The sequence below is a fragment of the Aptenodytes forsteri genome, unplaced genomic scaffold (genome assembly GCF_000699145.1).
Source record: "Aptenodytes forsteri isolate BGI_AS27 unplaced genomic scaffold, ASM69914v1 Scaffold123, whole genome shotgun sequence".
NCBI lineage: Eukaryota > Metazoa > Chordata > Aves > Sphenisciformes > Spheniscidae > Aptenodytes > Aptenodytes forsteri.
In genome coordinates, this window is record NW_008794408.1 from 1462988 (window position 1) to 1481592 (window position 18605).

At 38.6% G+C, this 18605-nt stretch overlaps 1 protein-coding gene across 2 annotated transcripts in view; it reads left to right on the top strand.

Moving 5' to 3' along the window:
• The window catches only part of FGF14 (fibroblast growth factor 14), a 423162-nt gene that overhangs the window by 306383 nt on the left and 98174 nt on the right, over positions 1-18605 (top strand). Inside the window, exon 2 of one of the 2 annotated variants that reach the window (XM_009288242.2) lies at positions 10198-10308. The exons of the other annotated variant lie outside the window; for it this stretch is intronic. Coding sequence (XP_009286517.1) covers positions 10198-10308 — 111 coding nt within the window. The remainder of the gene's footprint in view (positions 1-10197; positions 10309-18605) is intronic. 2 annotated transcript variants of the gene reach the window in all.

Genomic DNA, 18605 nt, shown 5'->3' on the forward strand with positions numbered 1-18605 from the left:
ATTACACATGAAGCACTAGCAACACCTCTGGTTACGGTACAGAGGAGCAGCCCTCGGACTGCGCATCAGACAGCCCAAGTAAGAGCACGTGAGGGTTAGAAAACGAAAACAGGACAGGCAGCAAATTTTTTACACTACGCTGAGTCAACGCAGGGTTTTGAAGTTAGTGTGCCAGCCTGTCGACCAGCCCGCAGCCGAGGGGCGTCCGCCTGGACGAGGCCTGCATTGCGGGCGCGGGGCTGCGCGGTCGGCCCTGAGCTGCCAGCCTTGCCCCGGCCTTGGAAAGCTCAGGCCCCGGCTTGTGAAGCTAAAGAAAGCCGAAACATTCAGTTGAAGGCAGTCGTTAGGACATTATTACAGAGTAAAATTTGCGCCATCTGTTGCAGCTGCTCAGTGATATGGGCTAATAGCAGTGCTGTCACTGCAGCGTCACCAGGCATGGGCAAAAATTGCTGTGGAAATCCCGGGGACAAATTTCCTGCTTTTCAATTCCTAATCTTTCAGCTTCAAATAACATTTAAGTTGTCGGTATAACAAATGTGCAGGAAATGTGAGAGATTTAAAAAGAGTTTAATATTAATACTCAGAAAATGTTGTAATTTGTTCTTTAGGAGCATACCTGTTGGCTCTTCTGAATGCTGGCTCACACGGTAGCGCCTCAGTCTTCACTGGGGCTAACAAGATACTGCTGCAGTACAAGCAAACGGATCTGGAGAAGGAAATTGCTCTTGATTTCTGTTTAAAACACTCTAGTTGAATGTGTATGTTCTGTAAAGCAGTTTTCAGGACAAGCTTCAAATTAAAGGGTGGAGAGGAAGCCCTGGTGTGAGAAAAGTCAGCAGCTGATAGTTGAGGATGCTAAGCAAACCAGTTTAAATTTAGTTGTGCCCATACGGCTGCATTGTTTTAGTATAGGTGGGTCTCCTAACACAACATAAGAGCGAATGAGTGGCTGTCTGGGTCAGGTCATAAGTCTAGTCCAAACAGAATAGTTTGACAGGGGCTGGAGTTGAGTCCTGGGGAGGAAAGGCTCATCCAAAGGGTTGAGAGCATTAGTGTCTCCAGGGGGTGAACAGGTCTGAATATCTATCATGACAGATATTTTGGGTGGATAAGTAAGCTGTCTTGGGTGTAATTCATTTGGTGCATTTTTGACCTGTCCTTTTGAATGAGGGAAATCATACCTAGAGCTGCCTGTTTCTCCCCACTCCTTCTTGAAGGAGTTCAAGATCACTAGCTCAGGGGCAGATGTCCATACCTGGTCAGAGGAATGTCACTTGTTATGTCATTGGAAGACACCAACGACAGGTCTGGAATTTGCCTCATTTAGTATCTTCACACAATGTAATTGGGCATCTGTAATAAATTAAGAGATGATGCCAGACTTGACAAGGAATGATGCCGGTGTAACTGGTTTTGGCCAAGCAGACAGTGAAGGGAGGAGCCATCATTGTGGAAGTGTTGTGGCTCAGCAGACTTGAGGAATATGTTTTGGTTTGGGTTTTTTTTTTTTTGCCAGTTTTGTATTACACATCTTGGAGAAAATACACATTCTGTACTGCCATGGATCTTCAGACTGACTCACTACTCTGCAAAATGCATGTGATGGCTGATGAAGTTGCTGGTGGCTTTGGCTCAATGTGCTGATAGACTTCTGTGTATACAACCAGAAATTATAGACTGTGTATTATTTCCTGGTAGCTACGAGGTGGAGTTTGTATCTTCTGTTGCGTGCATAGTTACCCTAAAGAGAATCTGAGTGTTTCTATAAATTTGTGAAGGAGGAGATATGTGACTGATGGCGTATTTGTTTAAGTTTACAAATGTGTTTTGTTATTAAAGTTAAGATGTGATTGGGCAGCAGAGAGGAGGGCTGTCTTACGTCCTCTTGACTGCTCAGCATAGTTGGAGATGCACAGCTGGGAAACGATGCTGGACTGAAGAGTACAGCGGGTAGGGAGTGAAAGACAGGATGTGCGAAACAGGGCAAGGAGAGCCTGTCACCTGAACAGGTTAAAAAAAGTACAGGTGGTAGATGTATAGCCAGTTCTCCATGGTGAGAGAGCTGGACTGGAGGCAAAGCAGGATGAAAAAAACAGATCATGAAGTCACTGCAAAAATGCACTACATAGGATGGAAGATTTCTTATAAAACTCTTACTTATTTTTATTTTACTTTCTGGTTATATATTTAAAAGCTATTTGTTCTGGTTTGTGTTCTAATAAAATTTAGATTTAGAGACTGGGTATACTACGAGTCTAGTTCTGCTTAGTTTCTGGTTAGTAGCTAAATGTCTGGACTAAATAGCCTTTCCAAGAGAGCCAAAGTAATCTAGGTGGGATAAATGGTTGGGTTTTGTTTGGGTTTTTGTGGGGTTTTTTTCATCTAGGAGCATTGGGTGGCTAGGAGTCTGCCACTTACAGCCATTTTTTTTCTTGCTAGAGCCAGTCTCAAAGCAAGAGCAGTTCCAGAGAAGCAAGGCTGTTTGTGCTGAGGTCCCTCAAAAAGGATTTGTTGAGTGACTGCCTGTCACAGTTTTCTGTGATCTGTCCTGTATCGTCAGTGTCAAAATCTACTGATTTCCTTAAAGCTCAGCTTCTGGGGTCATGTAACTTCATAAGAATTTGTTTTCTTTCTGTGTATTACAAGTTTTCTTGGATAGCAGAGATGGGGAGAAGACAAAAAAACCTTGAAGTTGTGGCCCAAGTTAACCCTGAACTCAAAAAATAAGCAGGGAGCACTTCCAGTAAAGAGGCACAGCTTTGTCATGCCAATGAAGTGAGTCTGTAATTCTGAACTAGAAATGGTACAGACTCTGTTCTTCAAGTACAGGGGATTATTTTCTTGTCACACTGGCTGAAGATCACTTTTCCAAGCTGCTTCTCTTAAGATTTCTGAATTGTGTTTAATACCACAGATTATGAGGCCTTGCAGTCTGTAGGCTGAGCAGGACTCTCGTCTTTCTCACAGGGAGGATTTGGGGAAAACGTGATCTCAGAAAACCAAAGCAGCCATGCAGTGCTTCTCTTTCTGACTCTCCATCTCACTGCATTCTCGCAAATAAAATATACAAATGCTTGTGCATATAGTAGGAAAATGTCTGCTATTTCTTCAGCAGGTCCCTAGTTAAATAGCATTCCAGAGTAACACTTAGTTACACTGCAAAAATGAAAGAACAGCTGAAATATTTAGTATGACTTGCTATTTTCTGGTTCAAGTAGTTCTTAATAACCTGCTTCCTATAACTCATGACATTTCTTGGCTATATCATTTGTTTAAAAAAAAAAAAACAGACAGTGGATCCTCGATTATACTTTTTTTGGTGATATTGCCTTGCTTTCATTTCTGTTGCTCTTAGAGATTTTGGAGATTAAACTGAAAAGAGCAACCCTTTGTGAAAGAGCAATGGGATGTTATAAAAATATTAAATAATTATTAATGGTACTGTATGTATAATGATATTAAAAATTCTTTTTAGAGCTTCCATATGAATTAATGCCAGTGCATTCATGCTTTCCTACACAAATAAATATTTTTTCTAAATAAATAAGGTATTTTATTCATATTAACAGTGCAAACTTCAGCTTGTCTGATGGGACCTCTGTAACCTTGCTTTATACAGAAATAATAAAGATTGTTCCTAACTAATAACAAATATGGAAATACATTTATTTCCCTTTCACAATGGGATTATCCATTTCTCAATCAATTTTCCTTTCATCCTGGCCACATATCTTTGAAGTCCTATATCTCCAGTAATATTACTTGTTCATGAAGAGGACTGAAATGTAATTTGTGTTTAACAGTTCGCATTTTGCTGGGATCTTATGTCTTTGTAAACAAGTGTATTGTAAGACCTAGAGACAAAATGTCACTGCACACAAATGGAAGGGAGCACATTTTGCAGTTAACATAAAAACATTTGCAGTACAAAGGCAAGGACGCCAGCACAAAGGGTACGAAGCTGTGCTTTCAAGAAAAGCAACCATTCTGCAGAACTCCAACCCGCTTTCATAGTTTACCAAGAAATTTCATAAACGCTGTGGAAGTGCCGATGACAATGACAGCACGGGAACATAGGAGGACTCTCTGTCTCTCTTAAATGTGCTCTCAAAGCGAGGTTCTGCGGGAGACGAGCTTGTGATGCGAGGCATGAACGGACAAAAAGTAGAGTTAAAAATAAACACCAAAGTTGAGTGCCCTGTAATCATCGTGAGGACAGGAAAATAAGTGAGCACAGAGAAATAGGCTCACAAAGCCACCGCGTTTCAGAATAAGTACTATTATTACTTATGGGAACAGGGAATAATGGAAGCTATTGCTTTTCTGAGTTCACATTATATCCTTTTCCCCTCTGTCCTGAATAGAGCAAAACTTTCTTTTAAAAATATTTTTCTTTCAAGTTTTTAATTAAATTTTAGCTTTCTGGTGTGTATTATGAGATATTGAAAACATTATTATTAAAATCAGAGAGCACCAGCATATAAACGTCCATATTTTATCACTTCCTATTAACAATGAGAGAAAGTAAAACCAACACGATCAGAAACTTTGAAATGTTGAGACACCAGGTGACAGGACAGTCAAAATAATAAAGAAGTTAGGAGTGTATAAAGCTTTTGAATGCAAGAGCTTTTATCATAAGAACAACTGAAGAGTTTAATAATGAAGGAACATTATGGTTTTAGATGCCTAATTTGAATTTTATCCCCTTTAATGAAGTACAAAATCCTGTATTTTGAATTCCCCATTGGCTATGTACTTGCTTTAGGAAGCTTGCTTTTGTGGTTGTGTAACACGCGTATCAGAGGATCCTGCACTTTTATGTGCTGGAATGATGATGCAAAACTTGCCAAAAACAAGACAAGAGTGTAATGCGATCGTCTGTACTGATTGTACCTGTTAGGGTATTGTTGCAATTAAACATAAACAGTATGCTTAAGAAAAAGACAACTTTTGGAAGCTGGGAAGAGCGTTACAGCAGGAACTGAAATACTTGAAATGAGAATCCAAAAAGGAAATGTCATTTTACACGGGATTTGGTCCCTCATTCTGGAGCTGAATTACCTAGTGGAAAATGTTTCTAAAATACTAAGTAGTACTGGCACACGTTTCAAGTTTTGAATAGTATCCAGACATTAATCTGAAGCATCAATAGGTTGCTGTGCAGAAGTCAGTGAAGGGCTGGAGGCTGCCTTGAACCTGGTCTAGTTAATTATTATACAAAGTAGGGTGGCTTCAGCAGGAGAGACTGCAAGAATCCCAGTCCAAAACTCCACACAACACTATTGTCAGGGTACTCTTGTGTGAGAACTCAGGAAAAGTGGCCTTTTACACATCCCAGGCCTTACGAACTAACTGGGAGACAGGTCTGGAGTGGGTGAGACAATCTGTGCTTTGGGTGGGTATTTTGCTTCCCAACTTCACAAGAAATCTGGGGGTTGCAGCTTTTTGGGGGTTTGACTTTTTTTAATCCTAATATAGATTATAAATGTTTTTGATATTTCAAATAAAGTTTAATAGATGAGGGAGAAGATTCCTAACAAAGGCTGATCATAACATCAGCGAGCAAGAAATGACAAGTCATGGTGACTATTGGAGCACCAGAAATCTTAAAAAAAAAGATGCCTGATTTATTCTGGACCAGCATGAGTGGTATTTTTAGCACTGAAATATCCAAAAGTAAAAACTGCAGGAGGGAAATACAAAGAATAAAGGGCAAGTAAAACGTGAAGGACCTGGAGCTACCAGTTGTTAACATGAGTTTGATGCTCTGCTCTCTGAGCAGAATTTACTTCTAAATGCTAGCTTTCATTTGACTCTGAGCAACTCATTTTGTGACAGACTGGCAATTGACTGGATAGTGCAGTTTATTCTCCATAAGAATGTGAGTTGATATGAGAGTAACCCACCATTGAGCCTTTGCTTGTCAGCTTAAACAGGCTTTTATTTAGTACATTTACTCAAAAGAGGGAGTAAGTAAATAATGACAGGCAAAAAAAGCCCTCCTATGGTAAAAACTAAAAATTAAAACTCCGGTGGATGCTAAGGGATTCATTTTTCATGGTGTTAAAATACAATATTCATCATTGTTCTTTTAGCATTCTAAATTCATCTATGTCTGAACACAAAGGTAAAATCCTTAACACCCTTGTTTATTTTAAACCTATAAAATTTCTAAAGAGATCTGTCCTGGCAGCCTGTGAGGGGAAGGAGATGCTAAAACCATTCTGTTTGTGAACAGAAAATATTCTTAATTCAAAACATAAAGTGTCATGATTATTCTAAAGCAAGAGCTGCACTCAGCCTGTCATGAGTTAATGCCAAAGCCGTTTTTGTAGCCACTATTCGAGGGAGAAGAGAAGACATCTTAATTAAACTCTGCCTTTGTTGAGGACATCAGAAAAGCTACTGACAAAAGTGTGCATGCTAACTGCAATAATGCATCCTGCCGTCGCCACTGACAAGGAAAAAAAGCAATAAAAGCAGCAAGTGGCTGCTGTCACGCAGGTTGCTGTGGAAAAGAGGCTTGAGAAGCTGTTGCTTTGTCCGTTCAGTACAATGTCTTTGAATTTTTAGCGACAACCTCTAATAACTACAAGTCAGAATAATTCTTTCCATGGTGGGGCATTGCAGACTTGTCACGCTGAACTGTTCAACAGCAGAAGTCAAGGTGCAAAATAAGACCAATAAAAATCATTAGGAGATGTTGAACTGTCCTTTGATTTTGATCCATAGTGAAGTTTGCCAGTTTGGGGTTTTTTTTCCCCTGAAGTCAAGGTGTTTAAAATTAAGCAGAAACAGTATTTTTCACATAATCACCTCGCTGTGGCGGCTAGGACTTTAAGAGAACTAGTAGCAAAATATCTACAATAAAATCCTGAGAGCTGGGAACTTTTTGATGAGGTCGTCTCATCCTGTTCGTTTGTGTTTTATCATTTTGCTGTATTCTCTTGCCATTCCCTTTCTCTTTCATGTGGGAAGAAAAAGGCATGTGTGGAGTGAAAAGGGGAAGAGTAATTGCTGGTCTGTCTACCTGTATCACTGTGGTGGGAGTTAAAAAACATAACATATCCAGTGCACCTGCGGACAGGCAGCATCAGTCTTCTGCTGGTGTTTCTGGGCATTGCTGGTCGCTCCTGCTTTCTAGCAGACAGTAAAACAAAAAAAAAGTGTGGTCAAGACGGATTTGAGAAACTCATTTGTAAAGCATCTGAAGCTGAGACTGTTCCGGTAATATTATTAAGTGACAATGGGTAGATAAAATGCTAAAGAAATACAGGGACTAGCGGATTTCTCTTCTCTGCTTGCTGCCCAGGTGTCTCAAAAAGGACCTGAAAGAGTCATTTATCTTTCTGCAAGGAGAAGAGATAAATTCCTTGCCTGACAGGGTTGTCTGCTTCATCTTGGAGATGTTTACCTTAAGGCTGTATGGAGTAGTCTTTTCGACTATTGCTTATTATGACTTGCATTGAGATTAATGAGTCATTTCATACAACTCCATCACTAAATCTGCGTTGCTTTTTGGCTAAGATCAAAGAAATACCATGTCTCATTGTCCACTTCCCCCAGTTTTTTGGGCACTGTTCAGCTAAAACATTTAGTCATTATTTACTTTGATTTGTAGATCTAAAGTGCTGTGATATATATAAACTAAATATTATGATCAAGGACTATTAAAAAATGCATGATTAAATTACTTGTCAGAAATAAAAGTTTTAATCTTGCTAAGGACAGGTAGGAACTTAAGGTAGAAAAGATGTTCTTAGGAGGGTGGGTAAAAAAGGTTCTAATAATCCACAGGGAAAAAGGTAAAAAGAAAGTTTAAGTTGCTGCATTTCATGGGAAAAAAAAGACTTTTTTTTGGCCATTTATTAGTCTACAGAGATCTACTTTGCACAATGAAAATATTAATTAGTATCACATTATTAATAGTAAATTCCAGTTTTCAATGAAACATTCAAGTGAAAGACCCATGTTTTGGGACAGTTTTGTTCAGTTCTCTGACAAATGAAACCATTAAAACTGTATACAAGTGAGATAGAACACATGACTAGGATCCTCTGGTCTCATGCTATAATAGTTACTATTTTGCTGTGTTTGGACCTGAGTGAACAAATAAATGGGGGGTTCGTACCCTGTCTCATCACACATAGCCTGAATTGCTAGCTGAAATGCATAGTTATCCACCAAATCATTTTCATTCAGATATAATTTTGGATAGCTGGTAAAGCAGGGTTAACTTTAAATAATGCTTTTGGTGAAAACATAGACCGATGATTGTGCAATTTCTTGTTAGAAAGTAGATTTTATATGTGAATTTAGAAAAATTAATAGAATGAGTATAAAGAACAACTTTGAAAGTCACTTCTAAGTTTCACATTTTACCCTTGAAGCAGTCGATGTAAACAGCCGCTGATAGCGAGTTGACTGTATTTTGCCTTCCTATGATACTTCTTTGAGCTAGAAGTGATGATAAAGAATCATTTATTCATGATTCTTTGGGTGTAGAAACTGTTTTTCAAAATACTGATATTTTTCCTGTAAATACTTTTTAAAGCTCTAGCTTTAATAATTTTTTAAAAATATTTTTGAGTTGCCTGATGAAGTTGATTGAGACAGTACATTCAGAGAAAATAGTTTGTTGAATTTATAAATTTTAAAAATAGTTGTTTCTGAGTATTCTTATATAAAGACAGAGAAACTTTTGTTAATGTAAAAATTCACAGAAAGCAAAATTTGCAGTTAAAAGAAAAGAAAAAAGTTGTAATGTGCTTACATGTTGACCATCAAATGTTTACATTATTTATTTCCATGCCTCAAAAGTCTTACAGTGTTAATATTTATAGTAACAGTTTTTATGGTATTTACAGTTTAATCTTATATTTTCAATTTAGATGGGTTTATTGTTTTTACTTTGTACTTTGAATATTCAAGAAAAACTTAACATTTTCATACTCATTTAATGGAACTGAGCCTCTATAGAAAACTTCAGAGCATTCCACTCAGAGGCAGTTTTGTTTATTAGTGTTTATTTTCACCTCCCTTAAGATACTGTAACCCAGTATGATTGTTTGTGAGAGCAATTATACACAAATTCAAGGAGGATTTTATATTCTGGCCACAGGGTTGCATGGAAATCATTTCTGTCTTCCTTAGAAGTTCACCTGTTCATTTTATTACATATCTGTCTCAAAGTCTTTATGATTTTAGTTCATTATTGCGGAGCTAAGCATGACATGACATAGACGCTTTTAATGCCAATGTCTCCACAAGTTTATGTACTGGCTGCCTGGAGTTGGGCCTAAGAGTTTGTGTTTAACAGTATTAACACCAATATCACACAGAGGTAGTGCTGTTGATTTTTTTAAGATGCAATGTCCTCTTCCTCAGCACTGAACCAGTTCTGCAGCAGCTTAATTTGTGATTTGGTAAGGCACCGTCCTTGAGATGAATCATAAAGTTGTGGCTTGGCAGCCCCTGCCCAATTCTTGGTTAAACATGGTAGCTTAACTGTTCAGCTACCTGAATTTCCCATATACTTTTAGCTTACTTAGGGTTTTTTCAGGTTTTTTCCTCTGTTGAAGGAGGGTTATGTCTTGCCCTGACTGTGGGTGTTATTCCTTGGGGGTGGAAGAGGGCAGGTGAATTGTATCCGCTTCTAGATTGGCAAAATATTTTGGGAACTCTTCAGATGGCACTGTTACGAAGTATTATACCAGATAAGTTTATCACTTTTGGTAGAGAGTGAAAAGAGACAGACCTTTTCCTCCAAGTGTCCTTAAAACTTACATGAAGTATAGTAAGTTACTAACACGCATGAAACGAGTAGGGTTTTTAAAATGTTCTGTTAGTTTCTGTAAGGCTCTATACTTGTTGCTGAAGTCTAAAATTTTTTGCAGGGCTTAATCTGGTTTAAGTCTTTCGACTATGGGTGTTTGGGGTGTTCGTTTTTTCTGTGTTTTACCTGTGTTAATTATAATGAAGGATGTTGGAGGCAGAGAACAGGACACGCAACTGGCCTAATAATACTCTGCGGCGAGATTTTTCTCCATCTCCACCAGGACCCACCCTGATGTAGTACTTACTTTTAAGACGGCAATGCTGCTTCACCAAACTTCCTCCTACAGTGAGAGAAGTAGGGATAACTCTTGGAAAAAGTTTTGAGGCTAGTGACAAAATATGTTTGTCTTTCAGATCCCCAGCTCAAGGGTATAGTGACCAGGTTATATTGCAGGCAAGGCTACTACTTGCAAATGCACCCCGATGGAAGTCTCGATGGAACCAAGGATGACAGCAGTAATTCTAGTAAGTGACTGCCCCAGGGGAATGTCTTAATCGCACACGCAGATTGCATCGCTCGAGTGTGTCCGCGCAGACACAGTGTTAATGCCTTTGGAGGGTTTTTGAATGTGTTTTGTCGAAAGGAGGAGGGTTCTGTCCATTCGAAGCCTAACGACCGCCAGCACGGCTCGTGCAGGATGTTGGCCTAAATGTATTCCCCCTGAAGGGGAAGGCGTAAGTGCTGATGGACCTCAGGGGTGAGATATTTAGGCCAATGGTTGTCTTCTGGTAATTTTATAAAAATGGTAAAATTATATTGCAAATATTTTTTCTAAAAGCTATATATTAACATAAATTTCTTATCATTTAATAAATAACAACCAAAAAAAAAGAGATGGAAACAAAAATTCCTTGAAAAATCTGATCACATAGGCCCTGATTCAGCAAAGCAAGTAAGTGTATGTCTAACTATCAAAGTCCTGCTTAAAACACATGCTGAAGTACCTTGCTGAATTGGGGCTAAAGATCCTACAGTCCCTATGCCAGCAAGAGTTCCAATGATTTTAAGAGAATTTCTGCCAGTGTAGGGACTGCACCAGTGGCAGTTTTCAAAAATATTCCAAACAAAAGTGGTCTTGAAAGGCCATGTGGGTCGCTGCTTTGGTACTCTTTTCCTATGGTACTGCCACATATTTTCATTCAATGAGCGTATATACGTTTGATAACTTCAGCTGCAAATGATAATTAAGCAAACCTATTCTTACTCTAGAAACAGTTGATTTTTAATTTTCTGTTTAGCAGAGAACATTTGTATTTTGTTTATTTTAATGATAATGGCATATTTAAGTAACATTTCTGTGTGATCTTGAGGTCTATTTTAAGCATATTTAATACAAAAGATTTATCTTCTTATTATGCATATATAAATAAGCCTTTAGTTTCCTCAAAAATGTTGGAATTAGGCTATAGAAATTAAGAGATTTGAGGTTTCTGCTTTACTTTGGTTAGGTCCCTGTTTTATCTGTTAATGCACGGCTGTCATTTTTAACACATTTCATCAACAGATAGCATGATCATGTTCTTTTTTTTTTTTAGAATTGAGAAAAATAATTTATTATTCTATTTTGATGTGTATTTCCCTGCTTGTTTTCCAAGTGGTTTCCTCCTCCCCCCCCCCCCCCTCCCCCCCTCCCCTTCCCTCAGTGTGTCCATCTCTCATGCCCACTTCTGTACTGGACTAGATACTAAGACCTTGTACAGACAAGATCATTATTGCTTTTTATAGAAGCTTGGCCTGTATGAGGTCTGAGAAATGTGTTTTAGAGTGCAAACGTGTCTCTCCCCCTCTACTTCTTTCTCTGCCCATCTCCCTCTTATTTTCAGCTTCAGTGAGGAGGTGTGTATGACTGCAACAATTTTGGAATGTTTTAATGTTATTTCTGTGGGGTTTTTTTAATCTTAGAACACTATGGATTTTGAATCTTTGCAAAACTAGACCATAGCGCCTTACTTTCCTCTTTTCGCTGTTGTCAGCTTTACAAATCTTCCTTTTTTTTTTGCTTACTATGTCATTTTCCCTTTCTCTCTGCTCTTCCCTGCCTTTCTGGATTTCCATCTGTCTGCCCATCTCTCTTATTCTTGTTGTTCCAAAATGCAGAATGAATATTCTATATTATAAATATTCTGAAATACAGAACTTGTCCAAACTCACCCAAATACCAGATAGCAGTCTTGCATATTTTGGATAAATACTGTTAGATAGTACTGTGTTTTACTTCAACATGATTTTTAGGCTAAAATCCCGTTTTCCTTAAATGGATTTTTTTCTGTCTTTAACTGGTGTGATTCACTATTTGTTTCTTCACTAGTCCAATTTTACAATATTGTTTAGTAAAGACAGTTTAGACCATAAGGATGTAGAATTAATGTGTTTGCCAGGAAAGCATACAATCTCCACCTTAAACTTTGCTAGTATATGTGTATCAACACTATATTAAGAGCTGAAAAGATAGATCCATTTGGTATATTCATGAATACATGAATATGTGTCTGTTTCTTTTGTGCTGTCTTTCTCCTCTGTTCTTTTCCCTTTCCACTCTGTTTCCTTCCATTTCCTGTTGAACTTCTTGTTTCCTATTACTTTTCTTTATTGCAGCATATTTTGGTTTTCCTTTTCTCTTTTACTTTAAAACAATAATTTTCTCACGGACAGAATTCCTAATATTTCAATCTTTTATTTTGTGAGCTCCTTATCATGATAATTTCTGTCTGAGGCTTACCGGTAAATAAATTTCGGCAGCTGCCAGAGGGGGAAAAATCCTGCTTCTGACCATGGAGCTTGCAGGCTGCCTATTTAATGTGCCCAGTGGGCAAAGGGATGGACATGTATTAGCTGTCAATAGGACAGATAGTAGGCTTACCTTGATAGTGAGCACGACTTCCATTTGAAGTGTGTTTCATAAAAATGGAGGAAATACAGACTGCCGAAGGGTGCACATCTCTGCCAGCCTTCCACCCGTCTGCTGCACTATTCACTGTCCCCGAAGCCCGTGAGAGAGTCCTCCTCGTGCACTGACCACCTGAGTAGCTGGCTGTCAGAGAAGCCAGAGTGAGTGAGTAGTGGGGGGACAGAGAAGTGATTTCTTTTTTGTCTTCAGCAAGGAACCTGTTTGAAGCTTAGTCATGCTGCTACTTTTTGTGCTGTTGCAATTTATTCTGTGTCAAGCAGTTAGAGGAGTCCTTGAAGTTAAAATTCCCTCAAGTGCATATATGATTTTGTACTCATTTTATATGTATGTCAGTAAACATAAGTTACACACTACTGGAGTCACAGTGTTACAGAGAGGTAGCGTAAAGTAAGATTAAGATGTAGCCTGTTCAAATTGAGTGGTTCTGTTCAAACCCATTTTTTGTTTGTCTTTAAAGCTTCTCGGTAGTCTCTTTAATGTGACTTTTTGCTTCCATCTGAAGTCAAAATGAGTTTTAACAGTGGTGTCGGTCAGCTGCTGTAGTGCAAGCCATTGTCCTGGCTTCCCTTAAGTTTGAGTAAAGGCTAGAGTCTGCAGAGATAGAAGGCAAGGTTTTTAATGTATGGCTGTCACAAACCCTTGCATGAAAAAGGAAGAAAGATGTGACTGCTTGTAATTGCATCCCTGAATGTACTTTCGTCTGCTCATGTTGGTGGCCATGATATTAGAACCCAACCTAAATAGACTGATGGGTTTCAGTTCATTGTTGTAATTTCTTTTTATATCTTTTCCAAGTTAGTGATGTTTTGTGACAGAGTACAAATTAATGCACCTATTGGTTAATGGTGCTGAGTTTCCTTAAATCACATCACCAGACCAAAGCTGTTAGCTTAAACCATCTTATGTGTACAGTTTGTATTTTTTTGCCAAACTTTCAGTAATATGTGGAAGGAGGCTTTATTACATTGCTTTTCTTGTTTTAGCTGTTTTTCTCCTTTTCCTTCCTCTAATACCTTACAGTTTCTGGTTTGTTTTTGTGGCTTGCTTGCAGTGAAAGCGGGAGTGACTGTGGTTAAAGCTGTAGGCTTGGTTACTGAGGTCCTACACAGCGTAGCTGTCCTTCTCGAGCTCTAATTTTCCTGGATTTTACAGCAGTTCTCAGCATTACTTGGTGTGAATGGAACTTGCTTCAGTGTTGTCCATGGGCCTCATCATTACTAATTGGGAAAAACAAGCCACTACATAGAAAATACAAAGAAATAGAACAGATTTCCATGTTGTGCTTGTGGTAACAAGCGTTACATTCCCTGCCCGTCCTCCACAAAACGGCTCATTTTCAGGCTTTGGTCTATCTTCAAAGTTTTGTCTCATGAATGAAGGGTAGGTTTAGTAGGAAGACTAATTAATTTGGGAAACAGGCAATTCTGATTCTTTAATTTCTGAGATTGAAACTCTGAATCTCTTAGCCCTATGGCTTATTTTGATTCACCTGAAGAGTGTATCTCAGCCAGCAACCACTGAAAAAATTCAGCATAAATTACGATACTTTCCTTGATCGGCGATAAACATGATTTTAACACTCAAATGTTGCTATTTGTTGCCCCTTATGAAATTACAGGCATGTTTAAAACAGATTAAAAAAGCATTACTCATTTGTAGCCTTATTTCATAAACAGATAAATGCCAAAGTTAACATTACCCAAGCAACTTTGATGTGGCTGTGCTGTGCACATCTCTTGCTTAATTATGCAGCAACATGCTTTACTTCCTTCATGGTACTTGGTACCTGGTAGAGTTGCTATTCAAGAAATCATGCAACCATTTAACATTCCTTTACTTTCATCTTTTAATGCATGCTCCTAATGCTCTATATAAATCTTCCAAATTGAATATGGAAGTATTAACTTTTTAATGTCTTTCTAGAGTACCTACCACTATCGTATTTTGATTTGAAGATATTAATAAAATAATTTTCACAGCACCCTTGTAAGGTAAAGGAGATAATCAGACAGAAATAAAGCACATGAAGATTAAAAAACAACACCTGCAATGCTGTTAAATTTGGATTACTGAATGATAAATTTGGATTACTGAACTGAAATATTTGCAGTCTGATTTTTGCACTGTTTTTTACTGCAGTTTATCTTCAGAGAATTACACAGGCATTTAGTCATCTATTTTCATCACCTTTGGGAGTTAGGTAAGCCTGTTTCTCCCATCAGTATAACCATAGTCAGTGTGACAGGATCAATGGAGGCCATGTGCAGCCATACTAAAAAGTACATTTTAATTACGTCTTCTGTTCCATCAGGCAGGTAGAATGGGTTTGCTCCATAAGAAATGGATGGACGGATCTTTGAGTGCCAACCTCGCTGCACTCATTGCCAATCTAAACAATGTTCTGATGGAGTCGTCATTTCTGCCTGTAGGCCTGCAGATGGAAGTAAAGTAAATAAATAGTTGCCTTGATTTGATTGCAGATTTGGTGCTGTGGGAAGTTTTGTTAACTGACACCAGGGTAGTGCACATGCAGAACAGACAACAAGTTTATAAGCCTTAAGCAATTGGTCTCTAGCAAGCTTCTTGAGAAAAACAGTGACCTGTAATGGCAATTTTCTTGTAGCTACAAGTCAGTCGTACCTAAATAGACTTTCACAAGGATATGGAAATATCTGATTTCAGGCATTTCAGGTTTCAAGTTAATAGACTGTGAGGGTATTACCTAAAAAAAAAAGAAAAAGAAGTATAGTGGGTTTGTGTTTTGCTCAAGAAAGGAGTTACTGCTTATCAAAAAGTGAACTTTGGCCAAAACTTTTGGAGGATTGGAATCCAACTCAAATTTGTTCCTGCAAATCCCCTCCACGACATCTAAAACAATAACTTTTTTCATGCCAGTTGTTCCTGTTAACTGCCCCCCGCCCCCATATTCTGATCTTGTGTGTGGTGGAAGTAGGCTTTCAGGCTTAGGAAAAGGAAGAGAAACCATTTGCTTTTCAGTCGTGGTTTAGATGGAATGCAAAGCAGAGCTAAGGGAGCGTACACAGGCTCAGCACTGACAAGGAGAAAGGGTTTTACTCGCACCATTTTTGACGATTGGTTCACTTGATTTCCCTGATGCTCCCACATCTTATTTGCAGTTGGATTTGCCAGGTTTTGTACTTGAGCGTGCAGCATGGGAGCACTGAGCACCAGGCAGAACTGTATTTCCTGGGCTGTTCCAGGGTGCTCCCTCTCTCAATTCATCTGTGGACTCAGCGGGCTGGATTTAGGTACATAAAGATATTCAGGGATCTCACTCCCCACTTAGTTTTGGTTTTGGATCATTGTCTTAAAGATAGAGGGAAGTTGGGGGCATGGTTCTTTCTCACACACCAGTCAGGTAAGGGCATAGCTTTGGCTGTGCAGACCTGAAATGCCAGCAAACTCTGGAAAGCTTTCTGCTTTTCTCAAGGCAGGTTCTTATTAGAGTGGGGGATAGCACAGGTGAATCCTAGGAAGGTTTGAAATGTGTAATTGGGCACAGAAGTCCTGTTCAGTAAACAGTACTGAGCACAGCCAGGTTCTGGAGGAAACTGAATTTCCTTTGGCCAGCTTCAGAGCATGTAAAAAACACATGCTGTGCCTTACTGGTGCATGTTTTGCTGACCTCAGTATGAAGCACATTGCTGAGCATTTACCAATCAATAATTGAAAGTAGACCGGCCTCCCTAGTTTCGCCCAAGTCTGAAAGATTTTGTCAAAGTTACTGAATATTCTGTATATGCAGAATTACAGCATTTCAGATCATACTCTAAAATGTTATGGTCTTAGATTAATTACCGGAGCTCTGACAATCTCCAATTAAAACTTGATGGCAGTAGAAGATACATTATATGCCTTCCTTGGTGCTTTCTAAATTCACCAGTAACTATAAGCAGCTCTAGTAATTTTATAGGTTGCATAAAACACTGCCGTTTTACAGGCCTCTATTTCTCCTTCAGTGGTGTGGTTTTTTTTTTCCTAGCTTTGCTGCTTTATTTTTATTGGTAATACAGAAAATTATATCTAAGTTCCAGAAGTTTTGACCGAACCACTATGATTTGGAGTTATTTTTCATTAGCAGTTTTCTATGGCTGACCTGTGTTCTGTGTTCACCTCTTTTCTTTATAGAAGTATTGTTTGTTTTTCCTTCCTGGTGTCCCCTCAGTTGTTGCTGCCCTCCCTCTAGCATGGCATTCATATCCAGTTTTCCTCCTGAAATTTCTTTTCTTCTAGAAAAAAACAAACTTAACTGCCATCTGAAACCTAGTTTTGCTGTGACAGACTCCCCCTCCACCACCCACAATGGTGGTTTTGCTGGACTTGACATTGTTTCATTTGAGGGTAATGGCTGATTGTTTTTTTAACTTCCAAATTATATTGAACATTTGAAAGCCCTCAAGACATGCAGCATTTAGCTTATATACTCTTAGGATATCTTGTACATGAGTGACATATTTGACTGGTTTACATTTATCTTGTACAGATTAGAGAGGGAACCTTGCCTGTGCCCAGTATTTTTCTAGGGAACAGCCCAGTAAGATCCTAGTATGATGGAGACTTTTGGAAACTACAGAAATGAAAATGCTATATATTTGTGCTAATTCTTGTCTGATGTCATCTCTTCTATTCTTCTTCGTAAACCCATAAATTTGTTTTCTGTTCTTCCAGAGCTCTTTTGAATATATTTTTCTTTCTACAGCTGTAGGAAGTGCTCTGCTACAACAATTCCCAGCTTTATACTGGCTTCGTGCATTCCTAAAAAGATCTTATGTTACATATTCTTTTTCTGTGTGACAATGTTGAAGGAAAGGGGTTTTTTTTTTCCATCCACTTCTATCTTTAAATTCCAGTAGTCAACCTATGTTTTTTCTCAGTTGTGAAGATTTGATCATCTTCATCATAAACAATCTGTGGCTTTGTGTCCTTTGACCAACCAGGAGTTTTTACACCTTGAGAAAATGTACCTATCCACTGCAATTACATGACCCTTTTTCTCTTGATTTGGGATTTACCCCTGGCATTCTGATTACAGGTAGCCTCATGGGGTACGCTTTCTGGTCACACCTATGGATGTCCTTCCTAAGTTTTGAGGCACTCACTGTAGGTGTTACTGTGTTCCTGAGACCTGGCTTGGTGGAACCATGGTTCTCACTGCATATGTTGAGCACACAGCTTGTGCTTTTGGTTTTCATCCAAGGACTTGTGAATCATTGACTCATCCACAGTGGAAAAACACTTAGCATGAACTCTGGCTCATCCAGATCTTTTCTTCCAAGACTGTTTGATGTGTGCTTTGCATCTGATTTCCTAGTATGAGTCAGTAAACTTAGTATAGGTGTGTGCTGGCATAATTTTTAGAAGAAGAATTGGTCTGTGTCTCCTACTTATATCACTTTTTCTTTTGTTGGTCTGTGGTGAGGCTGGTAAACTCCCACTCTTCACACTGGTCTTTTTCAGACACTAATCAAAGCTGTGGCTGTTTTTGTTATTACAGAGGTATATACCATTGCTAGACTATCTGCTATTAGCTGTTTTGTTTTTTTTTTTCCCCCCAGAATTTCAGTCTGTTTTTTAATTTTTTTTTTTTCCCCCCAGAATTTCAGTCTTTGAACATGTTCTGTATTCAGCTCAATAGCATTTACACACATTTAGAATCAAGCACATATTTCAGTGCTTTTCTGAACTAGGATAAGCCTCTGCCATTACCTGAGGCCTGTGTACTACTGCTTGTCTCAAACATAGCATTCACAAAAACAAAAAAAAAATTTGATTTGAAATCACAGACCCCTTGAAAGCAATCTTTACTGAGAGCACATCTTAATCCAAAACCAT